The sequence below is a fragment of the Juglans regia genome, chromosome 6 (genome assembly GCF_001411555.2).
Source record: "Juglans regia cultivar Chandler chromosome 6, Walnut 2.0, whole genome shotgun sequence".
Classification (NCBI taxonomy): domain Eukaryota; kingdom Viridiplantae; phylum Streptophyta; class Magnoliopsida; order Fagales; family Juglandaceae; genus Juglans; species Juglans regia.
Genome location: NC_049906.1, coordinates 11,315,041 through 11,337,818, shown reverse-complemented (window position 1 = coordinate 11,337,818; position 22,778 = coordinate 11,315,041). Strand labels below are relative to the sequence as shown.

General features: G+C 31.7%; 1 protein-coding gene across 2 annotated transcripts; it reads right to left on the bottom strand.

The window, feature by feature from the left end:
• Nucleotides 1-9,509: 9,509 nt before the first annotated feature.
• Nucleotides 9,510-13,788, bottom strand: LOC108981525. Of its 2 annotated transcripts, XM_018952730.2 has the most exons (6): nt 13,646-13,788; nt 13,463-13,523; nt 12,868-13,248; nt 11,246-11,586; nt 10,937-11,167; nt 9,510-9,828 (listed from the first exon to the last, which is right to left on the bottom strand). In XM_018952730.2, the coding sequence occupies exons 1-5, from the start codon at nt 13,730-13,732 to the stop codon at nt 10,949-10,951; spliced, it is 1,089 nt and encodes a 362-aa protein (XP_018808275.1). In that variant the 5' UTR covers nt 13,733-13,788; the 3' UTR covers nt 9,510-9,828; nt 10,937-10,948. The 2 variants fall into 2 exon arrangements, with proteins under 2 accessions (XP_018808275.1, XP_035547223.1); XM_035691330.1 differs by lacking the exon at nt 13,646-13,788 and having other exon boundaries at nt 12,868-13,315.
• Nucleotides 13,789-22,778: the final 8,990 nt, after the last annotated feature.

Genomic DNA, 22,778 nt, shown 5'->3' with positions numbered 1-22,778 from the left:
TTGTTTGGTTTAAAATTCTGGTCTGGTTTGCTAGTGGGGGTTATTTATAAGCACAGAAGAAGATTCGAAGCATATTATGTTGGATTTGTCGTTACATGGCGAAATAGGTGGGCTTTTTCGCTCTTTCCTTGGAGAGGAGGGTTTGGAATTTTTTGCCTACCTTTTTGAACGAACCAAAATTCATTTCTCTCACGAGGAGTACTTTCGACTATCGCCAGCGTCCGCATGCAGAAGTCGAACGTGTGGGTCCAGTTGAGTACTTCTGAGTCGAACACGCGTTGCATGGTCTGGATGTTTTCGGGTGAGGGTTGTTCTCCATCGTCGGCTTGAGAGCAAATAGTCATTGGGAATCTTGGAATCTAACCGCCTGAATTTATGCATGTTTCTGTTGTTTTATTCTTCTGACGTACGAGGGGGAATGAACGATCGCTAGTGATGGCCCTCGTTTGTATTCGTAACTCATCTCAATTTATTTTATTTTATTATTATAATTTTTTTAAATTTTTACATAAAATATAATAAATAATTCAATTTTTTCAAATTTTAAAATAATTTTTTTAAATTTCTACACAAAATATAATAAATAATTTAACTTTTATTCTATTATTCATAAACTATCTCAATTCATCTCTAAATTCAAATCACTTCTTATTATCATATTACTATTCATCTACTACTCAAATGTATTTTAAATTTTTTTATTTTTTTATCATTTTGTTTAAAGTATTTTTTTAACATTTTTAATTATTAAAAAAATAATAAAATATATAATTTTTTAATCATTAAATAAAATAAAAAATTGAAAAAAAAACTAAATATAAAAAAAATAGATGAATAGTAATAAGAAATAACCTTATCATTATTCATAAAGAATCCTTCTAGAGTTGAAAATTTAGACTTCATTTATTTTTAGAAAATATCTCATCTCATATCATTTCATTTCATTTTATTATTAAAATTTTTTTAAATCTTCACATAAAATAAAATAAATTAATTAATTTTTTTAAATCTTAAAATAAAAATAATATTAAAAAATATATTATAATAATTTTTTATTTAATTTTTTAATTTATATTTTATTTCATATCATCTCATATTTAAAAACAAACAAGCCGTGTTCCGGACTTACTTCCTGACCTAAAGGCTCAAGCTCATGTCTGCATGTAGAATCCCAACTGGCAGAGTACTGCACAGAGCAGCCCAACGTCTGAAACACGGGTTACGTGGCAAGAGCTAGCACCACATGAAGAAGTGCTGAATCGGTCAAAATTCAAATAAGATAGCTATTTTAATCTCAACCACTAATGTATTTAGAATTTGCCAAGCAATTTCACAGAGTGGCATTAGATGTACGCAGCTTGCATGTTTATGTTTTTATTTTTATTTTTTAATTTATTTGAAAAAGCACGCCTTGCATGTTGATTTATGTGCGCATGGCACACTTTGACGGTAGATGGATTGAATAATTAGATAAGATGAAATAATTTTAAATAAAAATTAAAAATTAAATAAAATATTATTTTTTAATATTATTATTATTTTAAAATTTTAAAAAAATTAAATTATTTATTATATTTTATATTAAAAATTAAAAAAATTATAATAATAAAATAAAATAACACCCTCTAATTCTAAACCAAAGAGAATACCCAACATATTCCCTGTACGAATAGTAAGTGCCCATGTTTTTTTTGTGTTGCTTCATTGCTTTAATTCTTTGAGGAGGCCCAATTTGCAAAGGAAGTTTGACTAGACCCAGCCAGCTTGGTTGGCCGAGAGATCATGACAAAAACAGGCCGATCGAGCGAGAACCCTTTCTTGTAGTGTTCTTCTCTTTAGTGCCCAAATTCCTAGAGACAGACCAGGAAGGCGAGAACTTTAATTAATATGTAGAGAAATTTTGTTTTCCATCTTATTTTTGTTTTAGTAGTTTAATTTTGAAGTCATTTAAGAGATATTGTCACATGAGGTGGGACGGGCGTACGTCTAAAAATAATAAATTCAGTAGCATTATATATATTTAACATATTATCATGAAATGTTTTAGCAACCATTTTCTTAATTGACAGTGCCATCGGCCATCTCTCTTTTGATTAAATCCAAAATCTGGAGTGGAAAATAAACAAAAACAAGCCAGATAGTGGCATTATCATGTTAAGTAATTCTGTTATGAAGATCATGAAGCATTATATATATATATATATGCTTTTTATAAACACTGGAGTCTCAATATTAATATATATATATATGCTAGTAATGTACAAAAAGATGATGAACTTTCTCGGTGAAAAATGTTCTGGCTGAGCTATATATGCCCAGTAACCGCGTACAATATTAAAACCAAGATTTTCTTTTATATATGTTTCCCTCTTAGTTCCTTTGATCTTCTTCGACGTGGATGATTGATTTCATGATTTACAACCATATATAAGTACTAGAGAGTGAAGATTTTGGCAGCTTATCCGTTTGAGAACTTTGGTTTGGATAATGAGTTGAAATGATCGAGATTAGATGAGAGTTTAAAGTTAAATAAATATTATAAAATATTTATTTTTTAATATTATTTTTATTTTGAGATTTGAAAAAATTGAATTGTTTATTGTATTTTGTATGAAAATTTAGAAAAATTATAATAATTAAATAAGATGAGTTGAATTGAATTGAGAGGTTCTCTCAATCCAAACAGGGGTTTCAATTCTTAGAAGCTCTCACTACAACAAAAACATTCTTTCCCGACAATTTTAGAATCGTTGGAAATAAAATCGCTACAAATGGTACTTATTTGCAGCGATTTAGGAATCACTGCATGTTTTAAACACCACATGCCGAATTGGGTTCCTGACTTAACTTATTCCCTTTTTTGCAGTGATTTATTATGTATTAGCAGCGAGTTTGTTCGTTGGAAAAGGTTTTATACTCTTGCAGCAATGTAATTTACGTTGCAACTTATTGTGGGCACCAAAACATGAAAGATCTTTATTCCCCCAATCTTTTTCCCTCCACCACACTTGTTCTTCAATCTCCACTTTGATGAAACCCAAACCCAAACTCAAACCAAAAACCCATTTCTCCATCTGGCATTGGCGACGGTCACAGTTGTTTGCGACGGATGGAAGGCCACTTGAAGGCTTCACTACGGTAACTACGCCGTTCACCTTCGGAGTCCCATTTTCCCACACCCATCCTCCCTAGTTCCTCTTTCTCCATGGACAGCCCACCTACAAATCCACATTCCTCGTACCCCAGTTTGCATGCGGCTTTCATTTGAATGTTAATCGCTTCATTTTCGAGTCGTTTCCTGTCCCTTGAAAGTCGCCACACAGTGCCTCCATATTTGGCTTGGAGCTAAGTTTTTGGGGCTTCATTTTCCTGTCGACCGAGTCTGATTTTCAGGGAATATATTCCCTTTCAATTATATTTTCTTTTCAAATTTTTCTATCACGGAAACCTTCACGCATCTTTTTGGGCTTCATTCCCATGTTCTTCCTTTTTAAGTTTAATTTTTGTTTGTACAATAATTTTTTTACACTGTCAATCTTAGTCTCATGTTCTTCCTTGAGGTTTAATTTTTGTATACCTGCCTTTTTTGTATGTGGTGGTCTAAGTTGTGGATATTACCAGTTGGCAAAATTCAAGAGTGATATTCAATAAAAAACAGACCTTTTTCTTGTAGCGTTTATGGCCCCTTTTGGGGGGAAATTCACTTGCATTTGTGCTAGCACAGTATTGTCCACAATCTCACTGCATAATCAAGATCATAACTTCAAGAAGCACCCCGCATGTATAAATTTAGTTATAGGGTATTTCGAATATGATCATCATTATAGTTGTCTTTTTTGTAGTTAATATTCATATATCTTTGTTCTTGCTAGTTGGGGGGACTCAAGTTCTTTCTAGTACTGGTCAATTAAACAACTAAGTAGAAAAAAATTTCCTCTGGTTTTTCAAGTGCTATAATACTTGTCAATACCTTAAGCTATCAGAGATTTTCTATACTAAATATTGAGGCATAATTAACCTCTAAAATTCAAGTGCTATAAATATATATATATATATATATATATATATATTCAAATAGCTTGAAAACTTGTTTTGAAAAATTCCATGGAAATATAGAATTGACTAGCCTTAAGGTATCCACCAATACTGCCATCTTTTTATTCTTTGGTTGGGGGAAGCTAGCTAGCTAAGGAATGTTGGTGAGAAAGGATCTACTTATGATTTACAGGCCACTAGCTGATTATCTGGATGCTTAAGATTAATTTATCACACAAAACTATATATATATATATATATATATATAAATATATATACATATATATAAGTAGGTATGTATTTCAGTTTGTATGACAACTGTTTGTAATTTCTTTTTGTGATCAACTAAACATTTATCTTTGTATATGATCTATAAACATATACTTTTAAGGCTATTTGTGTTATTACTTTTAAGAATGAAGCTAAACTATATGATCTATAAACTAATGTCGATGAACGGTCCCACTTAAATAGAGTTGTGAAACTTGGTAGTGGTTATTTCGGTAGATAGTAGAGTTAAACAATCTGTTATAACAGTAATGTTTATCTATTATTTCATATGTAGCTCAGTTTGTACTTAATATGAGAATATAATGCACCACCCCAGTGTCTAAATACATGAATTTGGATGAGTTGATGGATTTTATTTGCTTCATGTGTTTTCAATGTTCAATTTGAATGAATGAAGCAGCAGTTGGTTGAATGTTGCATTTAGGAACAACAAAAAATGAGGCCTAGTAAGAACACTGGGTCAACAAGTTTTACCAAAATGAACTTTTCCCGGCGATTTTAAGCTCTTTATCGGCGATAATTTTTCGCCAGAAAATAGCTAAAAAAGCCGGATAACTCATTACTAGCGATTTTCAAATCGCTGGTACTGAAGCAGATGCGGCGATTTGTGGTTCGCCGCAATATCATTTTCAAAACAAAAGACTCAATTACGGTGATTAGAAAATCGTCGTAATTGACAAATTAGCAACGATGTTATGATTGCTGCAATTGACTTCACCAAACCAATAATTCAATTGTAGTGATTTATAAATTGCTGATACTGACCTATACCGATGAATTTTTATCACCACAATTGTCATTGCAAAGCCGTTTCGTCAATTGTGGCAATTTTCTGAAATCGTTGGCAAAATCTATTTACAGTGATTTTATGTCTTTTAGAGACGATATTAACTCGCCGGAATTAATCTTTCCCAACAATTAACGTTGAATTGTAGATTACAATTGTAGCGATATAAGGTACTATTTGCGGCGAAAAAAATTTGCCGGTAAAAAAACTTTCCCGACAATATTTGGCTTTCGTTGGAGTAGATCAGAAGTAGGGCTTTAATACCGACAAACCTCTAGCGATTTATAAATTGCTGGAAAATGTGATAGGCGGCGATTTTATTGCTTTTCCCAATGAATAATTTCGCTGGGAAAGGTGAATGTATCATATGGTGGTACTGACTTCTGAAACCGTGAATGTATCGTATGTTGCTTATAAGTGCATTTGGTGGTACTAACTTGGGCTAATTTCAAGCTGACAAGAAGAAGATCAAAGATCTCATTGGTTTTGAGACTTTCTATTGATCAAGTAGGCATTCATGTCGAAGAAAAGAACCAGCCCAACTCGGAATTCTTGTACGTTTATGCAAAGAGGGAAAGGTGAAAGCATCTCTTGCAGTACCCTTGTTAGGATGGGATCGAATTTGTCCGATACTGCATGCGAAAAGGGACCTCTTGGAGTGGTGCATGCATGCAGGTATATTGGAAAGAATTTTGCAACTTGAAAGTGATCTGGTATGTCGAAATACCACTTTATCAATATTTTTTCATCATTGTACATAGAACAACACATGACTTTATTAGTGTATTGGGTGTCAAAAAATCAAGCTTGCAAATAATTTTTTCTATCGTAAATTGGGTGATACGAGGGATACAAGGAGATTGTTCGAGCAAATGCTTGATCAAGAGTTCTAATATTCTTGGAATATTTAAGATGCTGGTTGGTTTTGCTGAAAGAGGGGAGGAGAAGAAGTGATGATATATGGTCGTTGACGTTGGAAAAGATACCGCAGTTAAAGCTAAGTTATAGAGAGATATTACCAACTTTCATTCAAGATGTAACCCCAAAACGAAATAACGGTTACAAATAGCTAAGGGTGTAATCTTGACCAATGTTTTAAATTCTGATCCAGTGATCATTTCGGTTTAAGTATTGGAACAAAATATTTTGATACCAATACATTCTGGTGTTCCATTTTGGGATTAACTATATTATATATATATATATATATATGTATATATGTATGTATAAACTAACAACTAATAGAATAAATATTACATGTATGCAAGTGTATATCATGTATGTGTGTGTATATATATGGAAGAATTGACAATTTATAAAATGAATATATGTTGAAAAAATCATAAACTTGAGTTGAGATACCAAAAGAAAAAAAAAACAAAACAAAAGAATAGAGAAATTAATAAAAATAATGATATTTAAAAAAAAAAAGAATGAGGAGACATATTTAAAGTTACAAAAAATTAAAATTATATAAATACATTTTATATTCTAGAATTAATTAAATATCATGTAGATTTAAAATTTATAAAAATGTCATCCAAGTACAAGAAAATTACAAAACTTCTATTAAAATAGTCCAAAATGAAATAGGGTTCAAAATGCTAATTCCGACCGAAACCAACAGGAATGGGCCGAATTTGGAGCGAAATAGAATGATGAGGTATAGTGTACCAAATACTACACCGAAACGAAAAACTACAGTCAAAACGGCCGGAATAAAACGAATTTAAAATTATAATCTTGACTCCATCCTGCCACACGAGTTCTTCCACACCATGAAAAGGAAACAAGGGAAGGGAGGTCTTGTGGCAATTAAAGTTGATATGGAAAATACTTATGATGGGATGAAATGACCTTTTATCCTTAATGCCCTAAAAAAATTTGGATTTTGGGAGACTTGGGTCAATTGGATCAAGCAATGCATGTCGACTCCTGCTTATTCCAGTCTTCTCAATGGTAGTCCCGTGGACCTCATTAAAGTTTTAAACTATCAAGAGGCCTCTATCTCAGTTCCTATTCATTTTGGTATCTGAGATTTTCTTCACACTTCTAACGGGCACCTCAAAGGGATTAAAGTCAGACGCTCAACCTCTCCCACCTCCCACTTACTATTCAAGGTTTGCTTTCGATACGAGTTAATCAAGTTGAAATTAAAATTATAAATTAAATAAAATATTGTTAAAATATATTTTTTTAATATTATTTTTATTTTAAAAATTTTAAATTTTAAATTATTTATTTAATTTTATATGAAAATTTAAAAAAATTATAATAATGAAATAAATTAAATTAAAATAAATTATAAAAACATATTAGGCTGGCTACCCAAAACGAGGCTCAAACAGTTATGAAGTGTCTTACCACGTACGGCAATTGGTCTAGATAAAAAATCAATACTAGCAAGTCTAGTGTCTATTTAAGCAAAAACACCAGCCTCATGTATCTCGTACCATTGCCATCATTCTAAGGGGATATTTGGATGTGAATGAGATGAGATACAAGTTTTATAATTAGGAATAAGATAATTTAAATTAAATTTTTATTAGATTTTAACAAAAGATAGAAAAAAAAAGTTGAATAAAAAATATTATATATAAAATTAAAATATTTTTATAATATTATTTTATTTTTATTATTTTTATTTTAAAATTTGAAAAAATTATAATGATTAATTTAAAAATATTTATATTTAATTAATATTTTTTAAAAAATAGGATATAATAAAATGAGATGACATTCGACGATGAAATATGCATCGAAACATCCCCTAAATGTCAAGAAGACAGCTGGCAAAGCTAAATATCTGGGCTAACCTATTCATAGGTATATTGAATAAAGAACCAGTGGTGAACCTTAGAGCATTCTCATTGGATTAGCTAAAAGCTAAATTCAATGAGAATTTAGCTATTAGGTCAATAAATTGCTCACATTGAATTAGCTATATTCCAATGGAATATAGCTACAGTAATATCCAAACTAATTTCTAAATTTGGAACACACTATTCATTCATCAAATCCTTTTTATATTATTTATTTCTCTCTCCTTTTAATATTAATTATTTATCTCTCTATTTTAAATGACAATTGAAAAAATATAATTAGAATACAATTACAAATTAATATATAATATTATAAATAATAAAATATGATAAAATAAAATAAATTTATAATTAAAAAAATTAAAAAATTTTCAAAATTATTAATTACTCATTACTATATAATGAATAAATGGATAATTCAATTTGGAGATTTGATGTGAATAGTCAAAATTAAATTCATCTTATATTATTTTATTGTCATATAATGAAAAAATGGCTATTCCAATGTAGAGATTTATATAAATGAAATAGCTAAAAGTTAAATTCATTTTACATTCATAAAAAATGTACTTTAATTTAGCTATTCCAATGAGAGTGCTCTTAGTGAGAAGACTCATAATCGAATTGCCAGCTGGAAAGCAAAGGCCCTATCAGAAGCAAGGAGGGATCTCGTTTGAAATTAAAATTTATTTCAATTTATATTAATTTATTTGATTTTATTATTATAATTTTTTAAAATTTTTATATAAAATATAATAAATAATTTAATTTTTTTAAATCTTAAAATAATTTTTTTAAATTATCACATAAAATATAATAAATAATTTAACTTTTATTTTATTATTTACAAATAATCTCAATTCATCTTTTAATTCAAACTACTCCTTAATCTTATTAGATTAATAAAAAATGATTTGTACAAGTCTCAAATAAATCAAATTTTATACATATTTTTTATAAAAAAATAGATAACGTTTCAAAATGTGTAAAAAAATACTAAATGTATTTTAAAAAAAAAAAAACATATTTCTTACCATGTCAATTTGTTGAAAATTATGAAATTTAAATTTAAAAAAAAAAAATTAGTAAAATAAATCTTATAAATAAAAATATAATTATAAATAGCATTTTTTTTTTTGTATAACTCAAGAAGTAAAATAAAATTTATCTATTTAAAACTTGTAACTTTTAACATTTCTCTAGATTAGTAACACCTCCCCTCCCATGTCTACTTTTGTACTACCTAAAAATAGATGGCTTATTCAAAATTTTTTTGTGGGGATTTTCAAAGAAAATGAATTTCACTCCAAAGTCTTGGGAATGAATTCGACATCTAGAAGAATGTATAACGTCAATAGGGCTCTAATCGCAAAGTTGGGATGGAAGGCATTGAACAGTTCAAACCTCCTATCACGATTAATTACGTTTATTACTCATCATCCCTACATAGCACACACTATATTTTTTTAATTTTTTTTAATTTTATTTTTTTTCAACTTATTGAATTATTCTATTAATCATCCATATATCATACATTTTATATAAAAAAAAATGTAATGTGTGATATATAGAAATGATACAAGGCGATAGAACGAATCTAAAGATCCGTCACACCTTTGATAATGATTCGACAAACAAAATCCTCAGAATTCAAATTCTACAGGTTACCGATCAAGATGAACTAAAATGAGCCCTTAACAAAGAGAAAAGTTCTCCATCATGAGTGCTTACAGGTTCGACCAAGCATCTCTTCTGCAAACTCATAGCGCCATTGACGTTAAGGAGGGAGGGGAACACGTTGTGGTCATCTAACACGTATGAGAGGCTCATTACTCCTCTGGGAAATCGCTTCTGCTGCTCTCCCTACCAGGTTTTCAATGCCTAGATTCATTCCTATGGATGAAGATCAAGATGTTTATTAAATGAACATGTCTGTGAACAAGAAATTATGGTCGGTTATTAAACGATACAACTTGTATAAAACTTCACTCGACTCAGTTAATATTCTCAAACAAGCTCGTATAAAACTTGACTCGACGCATAAGCTTGCACGTATATATTATAATATAATAAATATATTTTACAAATATAGGTATTATATACATGCAGTACATTAGATATGGAGTAAACAATATATATTAAAAATATATACATTAACATGTGTATGTGTCATTATATTGTTATTTATTATTTTTTAAATTGAGAAAATAAAAAGCCTAAAAAAATTCTTCGATGTACTCGACTCGATTATTAGAACTCGAGCTTCGAGCTGAATTTGAGATGAATTTTCAATAAATCAAACAGAGCTCAAGCCGTGTTTTGAGATATTCGAGATGAGTTTGGACAGCCTCAACTCACCCGAACTTGGATCATTTACAACCCTAGTTACAGGCCTCTTGAAAAACAGACTATAAAAACACATATATCATTTACCTAAAGAAAATTAAATAATCCAACCATTTCGATAAAACAATATTACTTTGGTCAGAGAGAATTCAACGGTACTGCATACTCCAATTTTTTTTTTTTTAAGTAAATTTGAACCAACTAAGCACTCTAGACAGAGAACACGAAATTTTAAGAAGTTTGAAAAGTGAGAAAAATGGTCAAATCCCCTTTTTTTAAGTGTCAAGGTAGAAGTTTATGTAGTTTCACAAAATTCATAGCAGGTTTTAAAATTCCTGATACACGAATAGAAAACCACCTAGTAGCATGTATTCTTCTATTCATTACGTGTTCAGATCAGCTACCAAACTTCAAAAGGTTAAATGCTATAAACACGCCAATAGATAATCACCATCAATGGTGGTCACTAAATAAGTGTTATTTCACAGTCTTGAGGAGAACAAACATGCATCAGGCCTACTTACATAATTTAGATCTACAAAAGGACTGCTTAAGAAAAAAAAAAACCTAAAAACTTGCCTAAGACTCCAAATGTGAGATTGCACAGACCTCGAAATAAGCACAAAAACCGCATTGCTAAAAAAACTGTACTGACCTCATACACACATTAGTACTTCTCTGCTACAGGTCTAGAAGGGAAAAGCCTCAGAAGAAATGTCAGCAAGGACCAGAGGCAGACAATGCCGAGAACTTGGAAAGTGGATATCATGGAAAACAGGGCACCACTCCTTTCTAGCAATTCTGGAGAAGTGGGGCGCCCCTTCAATGTGAGCATCAACTTTTCAATGAAATGAGAAGCTTTTGTCAACTGATAGAGTCTATAGACCTGCAAAACTAATTCAACCCATCAAAACCACAACTTTGGCTACATAATGAAACATTTTAATTAATAGAAGCCATATACCTCAAAAATTATAGGAACCAAAGGCCAACAAGACGATCCACTCATGTCCACAAACTTCTCAAATGCAAGTTGTACAAGACAGCCGAATAGATAAGGACCCACTGCAATCAGGCTTGGCAGGCCAATAATCGGCCAGTTGACAGAGACAGCTAAGATAGGGGCAATGACCTTGAAGCCCATTGTGAAGAAAGCACTTGTTAAGTACCCTCGGAGACCTGTGATGAGACCCCACCTCTTTGGACTAAATTGCAAATATGGCCTTTGAACACGGTCAGTTACAAGCAGGAATATTGAAATACCAATGTAAAACAGGACCTCGAATAATAAAGAAGTCACAAGTTCTGCACAAAAATTACATGGAAACAATTAGATGAATTTTACCCATGTTTGTGTTGTGCATACAAAGAATATTCAGACACAACTTTGGTATATAATAATAATAATAATAATAATAATAATAATAATAATAAAAGCTATTTATAAATTGATATCCTCATTGATCCAATAATGAGTTTCAACATTACATCCTTTTCTTTTGATCAGTATACAAGAATTTTTGCTGAAGATATAGATAGGCATAGCCTAGGTACACAGGAAATATATAAGAGCACAATGATGGAGAAGTTTCAATATTAATCATCTTCAAGAAGACAAAAGGAGCTTTAGACAAAAAGGAGTAAGTAAATTTCGTGATCTATTAATTTAATTTTTCCTTTATATTATTTTTGGTTGTGTTCGGGAGGTAAATCACAAAGAGGACGTGAGGGAGCAGGACTTCAAAAAGTTCTTTACACCAAACCAATCTCCCAACAGTAATCAACTCCTAGCCCATTGCAGTAAATTATCACTTAACCAGGCAGTGGAAAGGTTTCTTGCAACACACCCCCATTCACAGTCTGATAACTTTATTTTTCTTGGTTAATCATTTTCAAAAAACTGTTTAAGGTTGCTTAAATCCAGCTACCACCACTCCATAACTAAAATTTTACAAGCATTGTATAATAAGTAGAAAAGATGAACTCATTTTTTTGATAGGTATGAAAAGATGACTCATAAATAGGACAGCCTCTTTTAAGGATGAAAAATCCTCATTATAGGCACTATTCATGCCCAAAACATACTAGACTAAAGGCCTTAATCTCTAATCTTTTCATCTAAGCACCTCCAAAGATGTCTACAAGGCCTACTCTTCACCATCGCATCCACTCATAACACGCTATCTCCTTGCCTTAGAAGACACGAGTTAAGAAGTTACTTGATAATTTGATGTTCAGCAGCAGTCACTAATTATATATCGTAAAAGAATAAAAGTTACTCAGTATCACATTTAACTTGAAAATAATCAATTATTGAAATCTGAAACATGCCACAAAACATAATCTTCTACAAGTGGTGAAAACATATTAAAAGTTAGCCGAGAAAAGCAAACAAGCATACATCACTAAGCCATTAATCACACATCATACAAAAGCAAATTAAGACAAAGGTTTATTTATGTAATTTTCTCTACAATTGATTTGCCTACATGATAGTGTTGTCCATGATCCACCACACAAGGACAGTCACTCACAAGTTCAAAGGTAGACAACACTCATAGAAAGTACTCAGTTGAATACAAATACCTACGAACAGCACGTCCCCCAGGATATACTCAATTGCCTCAGAGAAGAAGAACTGTGGAAGAATCAATGATGAAATCAATGCAACGGGGGCTAACACCCAAAGAAACGAGCTCTTCCCCTCGTTAAAAGGGGCTGACTGCAATTTGCCTTCCTCTACAGACTGGTGAGTCAACCCATAAAATGAAATTGAACCCGATTTACCCCGAAAAGGCTCCGCCCCATCAATTCCACTAGCAGCAACGCCAGAATCAGAATTTTCTCTGCCCGAAAATTGCAACTTCTCGTCTGGGTTATATTTAGCAGCACATACAATAACTCTTCTTTCTGAGCCCAGCACCGAAGATTTCTTAAACACCCTCTTCAAACCAAGCATCAAATGTGCTGGGACACGGGAAGAAAAGAGTTTTACAAGTTTGGACAAAAACGGCAGAGGTCCATTCAGCACAGCCTATTAGTTGAAGAGGTAAAACATTTGAAGATAACGAAAAAGAAAACAAAGAGATAACACCAAAACCAAACAAAACTTATATCTTTAGCCATGGTTTTCCGAGCAACCAAGCCGCAGGTAAATATATACTTGAGAAAAAAAACTTACATTTCGACGCAATACCAACTGGAACCTTTTGATCCCTCAATCCACCTTGATTTGCTGAAACCTAAAAGGAGCGAACAAAGAGAAATAATAAAATGATGTAAAGTAAGAGACTATAGAGTGAGAGTAATTTCGGAGTGAAATCCAGGAGAAATCATTGCCAAAAGAAACGCTATAGGTACTTACAGTTACGGATTGATGAGAAAGCAATCGGTATGTGGAAAACCCCAACTTCGGAGTGGGAAGCCCACGACAAACTGATTGCAGTTCCATTTTCGGGGGTTTAGGGTTTTAGCAGATTTCGGCCCCGTTTTATCCAATATGCCGGCTAAAACCCTCTGTCTAGATGAAGCCCTTTTTTTTTTTTTTTTTTAATGTAATTAAAAATAATAAAAAAATGCTTCAGCATTCTCTCTAAGGTTGGGAACCAATTTTAATAAGGAAAAAACTACCCAGAATAGGTCCGATGAATTCTACCGATCGTTTTTATTTATTTATTTAAAGATTAAAAACATATTTTGTTAATAATGTTGTGAATTTATTTTTTTTAAATATTTAAAAGAGTTAAAAAATGTATTGAAAAAAAAAAGAAAAAAGAAGATTTATATTTTATAGAGAATCTCAATGGGTTTAGCATGCCCCTTTTAATAATAATAATAATAATAGATATAAAACTCACTGACTTTTATTTATTTATTTTTCCATCGCAAAAAACATTTTCAAACTTCAAAAACAAAAATTGTTCATGTATGATGTACACATATAAAAGAAGCAAATAAAATATAAATACATTGTTGGCCATTTTCTCACTAGTTCATTGGTGCCATTATTTATTTTATATATTGGGTCTTATGCCATTAGACCACAGGCCATTGGCCACCATTAGTAGTGAAAAAAAAAATTCCGTCAACCCGTAAACTAGATCGGTTGGTCCGATTCGATACTGGTTCTATTTTTCTTAAAATCAGTCCGGTTTTGATTTTTTTTTCTAACACCAAACCAAACCAGATCGAACCGGTTTATATATATATATATATATATATTAATTTTTTATATTGTATAAAATATTTTTTATATAATTTTTATATCATATATAATATATAATTATATATAAAATAATTTTGTATTATATGATAAATTATTAATGAATATAACATTAAAATTTAAAATCATATATAAATAACTCTATATTATCACTACAATCTATAGTATTGGTAGTTATATTATACTAATACTATATCACAATATACTATAATATATCACTATAGTCTATAATACAATTATAATATATATTATAATGTACTACAATATATTATCACTATATTATTATATATTATAATATAATATATATACAATATTATATATACTATATATATAATATACCGAAAAAATTAGGCTGAACTGGTAAAACTAGAAGTATCAATTTAGGGGTATAACCAGTGCGGTATTGACTCTTCAAATCAGTATATACTAATTCGGTTCTAAAATATGTCTAAAATACTGGAACCAATCGAGCCGGTTACAACTCTAGCCGCCATCATCTTTTTATTTCTTTTGTAAATGGAAAAAAAGAAACTATTTCATCAATTTTGTATTCACTCAATAATGTCTTATAAAAAAGAATTTACTAAAAGAGTGATACATGTATCACAAAAAACATTGTTAAGTTTGGGAAAGTATAAACTATCAATGTTAAGGGCTATTTTTGCATCACTAGTGATGAGCCGAGCAATAGATTAAGAGAAGTGATAGGTGTCATTGTCATCATCCTTATAGATTCCTCTAATATGACTATAAATGATTGAAAAATTATTTATTATTCGTTACTTAACTTCTAATTATTGAATGACATGTAAGAAAATGGTGAGTAGTAGTTAATTAAGAGCACAGTAGGTAGAGTTTTTCACAAATGAAACCATTTGAGTTAATTTAAGGCATCTTGAATTGGGTTGAAAGGGCTTACATTAAGCACAAGTTTAATAGAACCAAGGAAAAATGAGTGAAAAGGAAAGTACTAACAAAAGCCCTTATTCTTCTTCTTTCTTTCTTTTTTCTCGGCAACAAAAGCCCTTATTCACGTTGTAACCTTTTTTATTTTATAAGAAAAAAAAAAAAAAAAACAAACTAGAAAGGAATAAATAGAGTTCATGGTGGTTCCAATATAAAATTTGGATCCGACAAATTTTAGGAAATAATGTTATATACAATTATAGAGCATGCAATCATCGTTTAGCCATTTTAAAAGAAAAAATAGTATCCTTTATAAAATAGTTGATTTTTCTATGTGGATTCTAAGTGTGCCTCACTTTGTTTTTAAAATGACTGTATAAAACTTGCACAGACTAAAATTGTCCAAACCATTAAAATATTTTGGCAACCTTTTATCTAATAAGTGATCTTAAAGCATTAACATTGATTTAGACATTAAATTAGGCATTTTTTGCGCTAAAGATGTCACTTTTTTTATGGTACCTTATGTATTCAAAATCAAACCAATGTTAGATTAGTTATCATTTTCTCCATAATAATAAAGTATTATTTTTAAAAAATATTTTAATCTGTTTTTTAATGCATATATTAAATCCATCAAATTAGCTTCTTTTTCATTTTCATTATTTTAAAAAACAACAACCTATAAATCAAAGTACATCCAAAAAAACACAAAGCATCAAATTAAATTAAATTAAATTGGCATTCTCCTCAAATTACATTAAGAAAACAATGTCAAAAAGAAGAAATGTCTTTGTATATACAAACAACCAATACAAACATATATCAAACATAAAATTCACTTGGAGAGAGAAATAATATAAAACCCATTTGATAATCAAATGTACACACCAATGCCTAATCAAATGTAGAGATTTTAATGGGCGTATTAGCTAAACTTTAGCTAAAGTAGGCATTTGCCTAATCCAATGTGAATGGTCTACTAGCTAAAATTTTGCCAACCTTATTTAGCTTTTGCCCACGTGGCGACCGAAAGGGAACAGACAGCATCCACAGAATGATGAATAAGACAAAAGCAAGCGATTCAACATAAAATGAATAACTTTTACACAATAATACTAGATACAGTCCTAAAACGTGCAAATACTGTACAACCATTTTGAAAAAAGTAAGGTCCACTATGAAATAGTTAGTTTTTCTATGTGGCTTCTAAGTGTGCTCTATTTTTTTCAAATGGACTGTATGAGACTTGTACAATCTAAAATCGTGCAAATGATTTTTCAATTTTGCCAACCTTTATCTAGTTAGCAATTTGAGCTAGCCAAGATTTGCCAAACTTATTTAGCTAGCCCATGTGTGGCATAAAGGCAACACCTGCAGAATGATGAATAAGACAAAATGATCAGTTTGAGAAAATCGTAAAGTGAACCAACATAAAATGAATAATTATATTTGAAATTTTTTACACCATCCACATAAAATAGATAAAGAAACCCAACACATGCCTTATAGGTTGATTGGATAATAGCTTCATATGAGCCCCATCTAGCAGTAAGGGTTTAACTAGGAGCGATAATTAATGTTCGCGGCCCATATTCATGCCGTGTCAAATTATGAGTATTAGACACTTACACCCGTCCTTGTGGTGAGACTTTAGGAAATAGTTTTAGAAAAAGATATGAGAATTATTAAACTTTTCAAAACTTTTTATTTTCCTCCCCAAGATATAAAAGATTCTTTGATTCAAATTAAACCCAACTTTATAAATTAAAAAAGAGTTTGCAGCGTTACTCATTAGATTAAAAATGCATAGTCCTTTTACAAAATATGCTTTTATACATTACATAAAATGTTTCTAGGCGTCTGTCACCTTTCTCTTGGGCAATGTATGTCCTGACGTTTCGTCCTCATTTTGTTCTTAGGAGGGAGAGGGACATACATAAAAACAATGAGTCAAATACTCAGTAAACATTATTTCATACTCTAAAAATATACTAACATAGTTTTTCATTCAGGCATTTATCATTCATTTACATACTTTACATAAAACATTTATTTTCCTTTGAAAACATTACAAGGTGGAGGTTTTACTTTAAAAAGGTTTTCCTTATTCATAAAACATTTTCCACACCTTACACATTCATTCATAAAGAGATAATACATTCCTTCACAAAGAGAGTCCATGTTTCAAAAGAGACGGGAATTATTGAACTTTATAAAACTTTCTTCTTTTCTCTTCAGGATATAAAATATTCTATGTTTCAAATTCAAACCTGCTTTGTAAATTAAAAGAGAGTTTGCAGCGGTACTCATTAGATTAAAAATACAAAATCCTTTTACAGAATATGCTTTTATATATATTACATAAAATGTGTCTAGACTTCTGTCACCTTTCTCTTGGGCTATGTCTGTCCTAACGCTTCATTCTCATTTTGTTTCTTGGAGGGGGAGGGACATACATAAAAATAAAATGAGTCGAATATTCAATAAGTATTACATTATACCATAAAAATATAATAACATAAGTTTTCATTCATTCATTCATTTATGTACTTTATATAAAATATTTATTTTCCTTTGAAAACATTACAAGGTGGGGGTTTTTCTTTAAAAAAATTTTCTTTCATCATAAAACATTTTCCTTTCCTTGTACATCATTTACAATGAGATAAAACATTTCATTTATTTAATTAACTCTTATCACTTTCCTTTGGCCGGTATATATTGTTACGTCCTCTGTGTTAAGGTTAGTGGTCTTTTCTACCTGAACTCCGCCCGTGACCACAAGTTAGGAATCCATTTCCGTTAGGATGGAATCACTGGATGCACTACAAATGGAACCGATCCGATATTGCAATCTACCCCTTTCCTCTTGGTACATCATTCATTTTCTCATGGCTGTTATGTTGCTTTATACATTAAAACATTCATTGTATTTCCTTTCCTTTCATTTCCTTTTCATTTCATTCACAGCCCATTTCATAGCATAAGCATAAACATCATCATTTAAACATCATTTCATAACATCATTTAAACATCATTTCATAGCTTCAATTAAACATAATTTCATAGTATCATTTAAACATCATTTCATAGTCTCATTTAAACATCATTTCATAGCCTCAATCATAAACATCATCATTTTATTTCATGAAACATAAAGACAATTGTACTACATATAATATCGATTTCACATGCATACAACTATTCTTGAGATATATAAAAAGAAACTGCCAAAGAATGTCATTATATACATATACTTTAAACATTAATGCATTATCATAGATTCATAAAGCATCTTTTTTTTTTTCAAAAGCATGATCATAAAGAGAAATTTTTCATTTTCATTTTCATATCATTAGAAAGAGTATGAACATAATATTTGCCTGGACTCCTTGCCATTTTTATTTCATGCGATGCATTCATGTAGGTGTCAGATGGCAACCTACATGCATTCATAACTTTACGTTAGTTCCTTTTCATCTACATATGCAACTTAAATTTAGAATTTGCATAATAAGAGTACTCTCAATCCTTAGTGCCTTCAACTATCTATTTTCATACTTCTCGTAACATTGCTAATTGTACAAACTTACATTGCTAAATATTTCAAGGCATCCCATTCATTCTCCACTACACACTCTATGCAAAACATATACTTTATACCCATAGATCTCACACATTAATGAAATAATTCAAGATATTGAATAGACAATTTGGTGTTCAAGACAGAGAGCTTTCTAAAAGCTTATTGATTGTTGCACAGCTGGAGGAGAGTGATGGAGTACTAGCAGTATCTCCTATTCAGTTTGAGATAGCTTCTTCTAGTACCATGCCAAGGCATCGATTTTGGTGAGAGCTAGGGACAAAAACAAAGAGTATATGGGAGAGGAAACTAACGTGGGTTGGTGGTTGAACAGAGGTGGTGGATTTGATGGAGCATTACCACCTAATAGAGGTTGAGGAAAGAGCCAACTTGCTGTAGTTTTGCTCCTGCTATGTGTTGTTGTCCACCTCGATTGCAGCGACTTAGAGCTTGTTTTTGTCTGTCAGTTTATGGTCATATGGTACTTCTAAAGTCACATATTGAGATTGAGTTGAAGAGATGAAATAAAAGAAAAATAAAGATTTGAAACTTAAGAGGAATTGAGGGGTAAAGTTGTTGATTTTTCTACACTAGTTGGATTGCCAATAGCTTGTGTATTTTTTTTTTTTTTTGTTTCCGAATCTTCTCTCTTTCTAATACATTCCTAATTACACAAAAAATAATTTAGAAGTGATAAAATGGAGATAAACAAGCTAAGGAGTCGACCAAACATAAACTAGTAAAAGAGAATTAATAATTGTAGAAATTTAGAGGAGGAAACACATGTTGCATAAATTATTTGCTGCTATGCTTCAGTTTTGAACAAGATTAAAAGAGGGTTTTACCTACTTCTTTGGTGGCTTCTATGGTGATTGTGCTACCTCTTGAGGTGGTCTAGAATGAGGCAAGTTCAATAGCTACAAGAGGCTTGAGTTGAGGAGTTGAGAAAAAGGTGAAAGAAGTTGCTATTGAGAGAATGAAGTATTAGATGCATAAATTTTCTGAAGTAAAGGGATGTGCATCTGTTTTTTATTGTTGCTGCAGTGGCTAAGATGCCTTTTTGATGTGGTCTAAAACAATGTAAATCAGTGACTAAGGTGGTCAGTGTTAAAAAAAAGGAAGCTTGAATATTTCTCTTACAATAAGATTTTACTGGTTTTGTGTAATCCATGGTTGTTCACTTTGGTTTAGGCTTGAGAAGATGGTTCACGAGTACACACTAACTTCTAATGGTTTGACGTATAAAAGTTGAGGTTTAAACCTAATATATAACAAACAAACATACAAATGGTTTCACCAATTCTCAAACCAATACAATCATCATACTTCACAACTTTCCAACCTCCACAATTCCAATACTTCACATGACATCCTGCCACTTCACAAACTACACAATCATCCTATCACTTCACGCAAACTGCATAATAATCCCATAACTTCATATGATGCATGACCACATCACAATTACACCATTCACAATCCACATCAACGAAACACATTTCACAATTTACACAATAGTACGAAGTTCACAATTCCATCAACAATTAATAGCATAATTTAGATTAAACACGGATGAGAGATATACCAAAACTGAGTGGTTGTTGCCTAGTCACATAGAATAGGCTTGACGTTGGTTTAGGCGGTGATTGTTCCTTGGTCGTGATTGTATGTGTTGCTACTATTTTAGGCTACGCAACCAGGGCTTTGGGATGACCAAGGTGGAACTCGGTGTCACTGCTTGTGGCCGAGCATGGGGGAACTGTTGGTTTGGAGCTGAGGGTTTCCCACACAAAGGGTCGATGAAGGATGCTACCTCTAGTGCTACTGAACTGTGTTTGGAGACAGGGGAGGTCTGATCGGGGTTAACTTCACGATTGTTGTTATAGTGGGATTGAGTGGATTCCGACGTGAGATTGGGGGTGGAGGTAATGGTTGCCATGGCTGTGGACAGGTGGAGTTGTTTCGGGTGGTGCAAGGTAGTTCCACGACTAGAGGCGCTGACAAAGGGGCTGGGCTCTTGCTGTGGCTAGGAATCTGAGGCTGAGCTTCACTACGACTGAGCTGGGCTAAGTAGAGGTGGCTGCTCACTAGGTGGCACTGGTACAACCGTTGACTGTGGCTGTTAGACTTCCATGATGGAGGCTTATGCGACTGTAGAAGGTGTTGGTTATGGGTAGTAGCGGTGTCATGTCATGAAGGAGTGGCTGCAGCAATGCTCTATTGATTACCGAGAGAGAGGAAGAGAGAAATAGAGAGAGTGAGATACAGAGAGGTGGATACTGTCGGAGGAAGAAATGGAGAGAGAAAAGTTGAGATGGGAAGAGAGAAACTCACGATGGTGGCTGCTGGGCACGAAGGTCCTAGGAGTCGTGCGTGATACGAGGGGCTTTTAGTTGTCGATAGTTGCTATGTGGAGTTTGGTTGCCTTGTAGTGGCTGTTGTTCACGACGACTTTGTGGCTGTTGGTTGTGGTCGGTGTGAGAGAAAGGAGGAAAAGGGTGCAAGAGTCACGAGCTGGGGGGAAGAAAAAGAAAAATAGGGAAAGAAAGAAAAGGGAATTAGGATTTTGGAAAATTAATCTTAGCCCTACATTTGTACCTAACTTTAATCCAAGGGTGGACATCACTTCTTGAGAAATAAAAATGAATAAAGGGAAAGAAAGAGGAACATAAAATAGGATGACAAATGAAATGAATGCCAAATAAATCAAACTTTATTTTTCTTGATCCAAAAATATTAATTTTCATCATCAAATAAAATGATGAGTTTTAGTAAATATTTCTAAGAGAAATAAATTCATCTAGGTAAAGAGAGTTTTTAACATAAATCTGAATGACGAATCCTAATAAAAATTTCTAAGGAATTAAAATCATATAAATAAATGAACTACTAAAACTCTATTTTATTTTCGGGACTTCAAAATTAAAGAAGCTTACTTTAAAAATTAGGTTTAGTTCAATAACACTAGAAACACCCCATTAAAATAATTTTGGACTCATAAAAATATTTAAAAAATTTTAAAACACTTGGCTCAATTCAAAACCATCCATTATACTTAAAATAATATTTTAGATTTAAAATATTTAGGCAATGCTCGTGGCCAATCCAAGAAAGAAAGGAGCGATTGGTCATGAGTATTAGACTATATGACTTATGAGTCAATCCAAACATAGCCTGTTTAACTAAACAGGTCAGACCCTAAAATCTCACGGCTCATATAAATAACAAGTTATACAACACAACCCGCATTATCCGTTTAGTAATTAAATTTTATTAAATTAATCTAAATACGACCTATTTAACCTGTTTCATAATAAATGGGTTAAGCTAATCTTTATTGTTGGGAAAACGATAACAGAAAAGTAAAGTAAGACAAGAATAAATCATACACGACACAAAATTTACTTGGTTTGATAATGTACTTACGTTCACGGAGCTGTAGAGGATTTTATTCTCTTAAGGAATGTCAACATACACCGTGGGAAAAAAATACGAAGTTCAGGATGGCCATACTATTCATAATAAACCTAACAATTCTCCCACTTGGAGACTGGTACTACCAACGCATTAGCACCTACCTCCAAAACGGAAATCCTCCATCTCTGCAGCTCATAACCCTTGTCTTCAAGCTAGAAGAATAATTGAAGTTGTGCACAACTTCAATTTGTCAAGTGTAACATCTTTTGTTAGCATATTAGCATGGTTCTTACTTCCACAGCTCTTCTCAAGTATTAACTGATCATTATCAAGTAGAGATCAAATAAAATGATATTTGATCTGAAT

Bases quoted from the DNA above. Each gene is read 5' to 3' on its own strand.
- LOC108981525 (XM_018952730.2), bottom strand. From the start codon at position 13,732: ATGGAACTGCAATCAGTTTGTCGTGGGCTTCCCACTCCGAAGTTGGGG. The intron at 11,587-12,867 runs GTATTTGTATTC...ATTTTTGTGCAG, and splicing joins GGGGGACGTGCTGTTCGTAG to AACTTGTGACTTCTTTATTA. The intron at 11,168-11,245 runs GTATATGGCTTC...TTAGTTTTGCAG, and splicing joins TGGTTCCTATAATTTTTGAG to GTCTATAGACTCTATCAGTT.